The 6270-nt window shown below is 37.8% G+C and overlaps 1 protein-coding gene across 1 annotated transcript in view; it reads right to left on the bottom strand.

The window, feature by feature from the left end:
* Positions 1-2985: 2985 nt before the first annotated feature.
* The window catches only part of LOC109210507 (derlin-1-like), a 4632-nt gene continuing 1347 nt past the window's right edge, over positions 2986-6270 (bottom strand). The window contains exons 3-7 of the mRNA XM_019373928.1: positions 4627-4700; positions 4389-4482; positions 4052-4180; positions 3783-3943; positions 2986-3554 (exon numbers count right to left, since the gene is read on the bottom strand). Coding sequence (XP_019229473.1) covers positions 3443-3554; positions 3783-3943; positions 4052-4180; positions 4389-4482; positions 4627-4700 — 570 coding nt within the window. The 3' untranslated portion in view covers positions 2986-3442. The remainder of the gene's footprint in view (positions 3555-3782; positions 3944-4051; positions 4181-4388; positions 4483-4626; positions 4701-6270) is intronic.

Genomic DNA, 6270 nt, shown 5'->3' with positions numbered 1-6270 from the left:
GAGGATGAGCTAGAGGAGGAGGTCAGAGTAGAACACCAACAATCTATCCAGCTAGTATATGAGGATGCTGATGTCGAAGAAGTAATACTAGAGTCAACCAGGGACATTAAAGATACAAATTTAGTTGACTCTAGTGTGAATGATGTTGAGGATGTTGAAAGTCCTGAAGTTCATGTGTTTGAGCGCATTGGTCCACGCTCCAAGAATTTTTCCACATTATGTTTGGATGATGATATGGAAATAGAGTCATCTGAGCCAATTGAAGAGTCAAGGAATGAGGAACAAGGTGCATATATTCTGGAATTCTTCATGCCAGAAAGTTAGGATTACATACCTCATACAAATGCCAAGGAGTGCAGAATAGTACATTATTTCCTTGGGCCAATTAGATTCTTTCCACCGCCCCATGACTATAATCATAAGCTTGAATCAAAACTTGGGGTTCAATTCATAAGCTCGAGGTGGAGGCAAAAAGTGATTCACGTCGTGTCGCGACGTTAAATCAAGCGCTTGTTGGGAGGCAACCCAGCTTTATTTTTTTAATTTAGTTTCTTTTATGTATTTTTTATTGTATTATTCTTGTAGTTTTGATTTTGATTTTTAGGAGCATGGAACGCAAAGCCATTGGAAGGATGCAACTGCAAACCAGATGGTATGGTTCGAACTAAGTGTGAGCTACCCGCACGAAGGACCAGGCCTGGGAGAAGTCTAAGTACCCCATGAGATGCTAGTGCTTCGGCCTATGGCCTACCAGGGAGTTTTTTTTACCCTCTTGTATGTATGTGTGTGCATTGGGGACAATGCACAATTTTATGTGTGGGGTGAGGAGATTGTCTGGGTGACTTTCTATGCTATTTTAGTTATGTTAGTTTAATTGAATATTTGTTTTTGTTTAAAATAGAAAAGATTGGACTTTTCCCGGCGATGGATCTATTAGACAATTTTCTTGAGGTATTTAAGTCTAAAGAAAAAAAAACAAAAAGATTTTTTTTTGTTAGGTAGTGTAGCAATTCCCCTTTGGTTTTTTTTTTTGCTGCTGTTCTTTTCCAAGGGTTTTATTTGAACCGGGTGTAGTTAGTCTTTATTTAGGAATAGGAGCCATTGTGTTGTGTTTTGAAATGAAGCAATATCTCTTGACTTTGTTATGCCTTGAGAATAGTGATTACATTGGTTGTGACGCTTAGGCTCAGTTTTTGACTCTTGTATAAGTACCTTAAATTGTATGATTTTAACTTTGCTTAACTGCTTTGACTAGAGTGTCTTAATGAATCCAATCCTGAGTGAGTTATGTGCCATGTGTGTGTGAGGTTTGGGTGTTATTCTGTGCATTGCATTTGATGCCTAGAACTTGCCCCGTGTGTTTGCAAAGCGAAATAGTAGTTTTGTTCAGTCTTGGAAGTGACATAGGCGTTTCTTTGTTGAGCCAGATATGTATATTTTACCCGCCTAATTGTTATGTATCGTAGTTAACCCTTTTGAGCCTGTAATCTTGTTTCTTTGGCAACCACATTACAAGCCTTACTCATTTGTTTGAATTAACCATCTATTTGAACCATTGTAACCTCTCATGAGCACTTGAATTGTTATGAGCTGTGTAAAGTTAAAGTGTGGGGTGGTTGGTTTGGCTTTTGAGTGGAACTAATGAAATAAGGAGAAAGGTGTACTATTTTGAAAAAGTAAGAGCCACATGAGAAAAAAAAAAGGAAAAAAAAGTTGTGTTGTTGTGGAAAAAAATTCTTTGATAAGTGGTGACTCTTGATGTAATTGTGCTTGTGCTTAAAGAAGTATGGGGTAAAATACATTGATGTGAAGGCGGAGTTTGGTTTGACATAAGTATGGGATTTGAATGTTAAAGTATATGTATTAAAGTGCTTAGGGAGGTGTAGTCACTCTTATATCTAAATGTATCCTACCCGTCCCTCAACCTACATTACAACCAAATAAAGTCCTACTTGATCCTAGACTGAATGATCTCGATTAGTAGAGTAATACACTACGGGCAAGCCTATGGTGCATCTTTTGTGGCATATGAATGTTATTTCTTAGAGTGAGTGAATTCTTTCTATCTTGAGTTCCTAAGTGCTCTTAAATTTTATTGTGTGAAACTACTCTCTTTTGTTGTGTGCGGGCACTTGATTCATGAAGGAAAGGTAATGTCAGTGATCTCTATGTTAGAGTAAGTGGGTGAGTTGTGAATAATGCGTGGTACTTGTGAGTCAAATCTTGAGGTGAAGATGTTACGCTTTTGTGCTTAGTCTATTTTAAATAATCTTGGTGTGATGAGTTAGGAGAATTGTTTAAAAAAAGGTCGTGTCTATATAAAGTGTAGTTTGATTGCTCGAGGACGAGCAATGGTTTAAGTGTAGGGCTAGTGACTATGCAGCACCCATCACTGTTGCCCCGACTGGGAGCAACTATTCGAACTCATGTGTGACGCTAGTGACTATGCAGTGGGGGCAGTGCTGGGACAGTGCTGGGACAGCGGAAAGACAAGCTAATGCGCCCAATTTACTATGCCAGTAGAACGTTGAGTGGAGCTCAGCTGAACTACACCGTGACTAAAAAAGAGATGATGGCTGTGGTGTTTGCATTCGACAAGTTCAGATCATACCTGATCGGCTCTAAGGTATATATACTGATCATGCAGCTCTCGGGTACTTGATTGAGAAGGAGTCCAAACCGCGCCTGATTCGTTGGGTGTTGTTACTACAAGAGTTCGACCTGAAGATTATACTGGAGTTCCAGTATAATATATTGATCCAGCATAATATGTTGGAAGTTCATACACAGGTGCACCAATCTCCAGTATATTATGCTGGAACTTTGGGTTGCAGCAAAATAGTGGTTATTGTTCAATGACTTTGCAAATTAAACTGGCTAGCCCGTGCTATTTTCACATTGATATCAGCATATTATATAGAAGGAGCATGTTGTTTGAAACCAAAGTGATCACAAGTCCAGCATATATTATATAGAAGGAAGATGTTGTTTGAAACCAAACTGATCACAAGTCTTGGTTGTTAGTTTTACCAAATAGCTTGCCATTGCCCGTCAGTACATTTCAAGAAATGCTGGAAAAGAAAAAAGATGATATTCACCCTAATGAAGTTTGTGACATTTTCCAATTAGGAAGAGGGGATAGATGTTCCACAGGGTCATGCAAATTAACCCTTAAAGAGATGTAAGGCAGCCAACATAAACAATCTGGATTTCCCATGAGTAGCACTGGAAATAAGGAATAATCACACAGCTTTAATTATCAACTATTGGCATATTATACTATTATCAGTAATCCATTTGTAGAACTTCTATGCACTAGGCAAGAAGAAAATCTACATCAAAACATTTTCTTTTGGTGGCTGGGTGAAGGTAGCTGTACTTCCATCTGCTGTTGCGCATACATATAGACAGCTTCATGTCTGCAGTCATGTAAGCAGCATCTTCATCCACCCACGCGATAAGACCTCCCTCTGAATGCTACACCAGAACTCCTATCAGGTTGAGCACGATTAATTGGTGGTACACCTATCCTCCACCGTGTTACAAGTTTATGTCTATGAATCAGCAGTCAAAGAAACTTTAAGACAAGAATACAATTTAGACATCGAAAGATGCACCTAAATGCAGAGAAGGAACATGCAACTCTTTCAACCCCCCCCCCCCCCCCTCCTCTTTACTATGATTCTGTTGGTAGAAATCAAATAAATATAGAATATTAAGGGACATAACAAAACAGCAGCACCACATCATATAAAAAGAATCAACTGCAATCAAAAGGATACACCCACATCGGCGTCTTCAAAAAGTTCTTCCCAGTGGCAAGTGGATGCAATACGGTTAAGAAGTAATACAGATGTCCAGCAATGATCCCCAACAGGTCTGGCATGATTGATGAACCAAAAATAACATCTAAACAGAGCATGGCCCATGGCAAATAGAACGCCTGAAAGTTGGAAATAGGGAAATTACCAATGGACAATTAAGATAAGAACCCAAAATTCCTGATAAGTGGGGCTTGAATACTACCTAACTAAAAAATGCAGAACCATACCTTTAGAGTTACAAGGCCATAAATGTTAATATTGGCATCAGGGAATTCTCTACTCCAGACATATAGAAGCATGAAAACCAGCGATATGCCCAAGAACGGAGAACTGAAGAAGGGGATTGCGGATAAAACCTAAGCACGAGAGGAAAGAATGTATTAAAGATGAAAGATTGGTCGTAGGTGCAAATCAAAGACATCAAACAAAATCTTCAGTGAAAATTGAACAATAAATTGAAAAGATGATGGCAAAGGACAGAAGTGTGGGGTGACAACTAAAGGCAAATACTACAGGAGCTAAAGTCCTAGATATTCACTCTTCGAATGATTGTCACTGACATACCAATAATGTGAAAGCTCCAAATATCATCATCCATAGAAAATCTGCAGTACGTCTTTGAAATGGTCCATTTTCCAGTTGTACCCCATATCTCGCTCTATAACATCATGAAGCAACAGTCATAATTAGTTACTTAATTTAAAATCACAGCTACTTCCATGCTTTTAATAGCTACCACGGAAAATGACTGAAAACATATTAGATCTCTAAGCATACTACTATACAACTCATAAGTACTTACATCATTAAGAGGCGAATTCCAAAATTAATAGAAAATTTTCCAAGAAAGAGGAAGTTTGTAATCAATCGCCACACCTGAAACAAATGCAACATCCAATCTCATTCATAAAATCTTCTTTGATAAATTAAAATCTAATAAATATTCAATAGTACCTGTAAGAGCAAACTAACACATATCTAATACGACATGATAAACAATGTCACCTCTATTAAAGTGACAATAACGTTGCAACATCTCAAGACTTATAATAGCTCCATTGATCAACATGAAGTACAAAAAATTGGGTATTTTCTGAGACAACGTTTGTAATCATAAAAATCATTTTGAGTTATTCCTGATATCGTACAAAATCATCCTTTTCCGTCTTTAAAAGTATTTTCTCCCAGTTGTCTCGATAATCATCAAACATAGGTCAAACAGAATGCTAAATGCATAGTTTGGTCATAGACACAATCTTTAGGTGCGTTTAATTAAACCAAAGAAACTAATTTATATCAGCATTTGTTATTAAAAGAAGAGTAAAAGTTTAACCCCGAATAGTTTCTACAGATGGAACTTGAATTAATTGACGAGATACTCGGAATTCCAGAAGACTAGTTTATCTTTTCCTTCATTTGACGGATAAATGATAAATATTTAACACAGTTAGCTTCAAATAATTATTGCAGTTTGACGCACAGCCTATTTCGCATTCTCACTTCAAAATGAAATGAAAGCTCCTGCTACCTACGATTCCGGATCTATCCAACTTGTACGGAAGAAGACACAAAAGCAGATCCAGAACTACTCAATAAAGTAGGCTGCCACAGGGAAGAGAAGTGGTTATCATTGCATAGATTTCAACTGCATGCAACATTTTTTTATGCCATGTCACGGCAATGGTTTGTCGAAATTACATAATTGAATAGTCGTTTTCAACTGCATGCAACTCAACAATTCAAGCATCATTTCCTCTTTAATAAATAAAAATCCCCTCACTTTACTTTGTTATGCCATGTCAGAGCAATGGTTATTCAAAATTACATAAAATTCAATAGTCTTAGGCATACGCCAGAGAATAAGTTAATAACTTAACCTTTTTAAGATAACATAAAAGAACTTGAGAAATGAAGAAATACGTGAAAGAAAGAATGGAGAATGTATTTCTTGATTAGCCCCTCAAGCTATTGGGTGGATAAATAGTACATACGCCTATTATTCCCTTAAGCTATTGGATGTCTGCGAAAACTTGCACACACCTTGACCATTCGACCGGGTACCTGCTATCTCCAACTAGTATAGGCATGGGTAACCTACCTACCAAGGCTTAGGGATATGGAAAGAAAACACTTAGTGTTTTTTGTCTCAGCGGGAATTTGAGCTCAAATCTCCTACGGTTTTCATCTCACTTTATTAACCACTAGGATGCTCCTTTAGGTAAAAGGTATTGTTTTTTTATAATTAGGTTCAAATCCCATGCCCATCTAATCAGTGGTATTCTCACAGGCCAAAGTGAAGGAAAATTGCAGCCGACCAGGGATTGACGTAAACTCATAAGCTACATAGCTACCAAATGTAGGAATAATCTCGGGGTCTTATTGTGAAACAAAAAAGTCGTCCTGCCACAGGAGATGGATTGCATCATCCCAACCCCCCCCCCCCCCC

The sequence above is a fragment of the Nicotiana attenuata genome, unplaced genomic scaffold (genome assembly GCF_001879085.1).
Source record: "Nicotiana attenuata strain UT unplaced genomic scaffold, NIATTr2, whole genome shotgun sequence".
Taxonomy (NCBI): domain Eukaryota; kingdom Viridiplantae; phylum Streptophyta; class Magnoliopsida; order Solanales; family Solanaceae; genus Nicotiana; species Nicotiana attenuata.
Note: the sequence above shows the minus strand (reverse complement) of the source record. Positions and strands in the feature narration are given on the sequence as shown.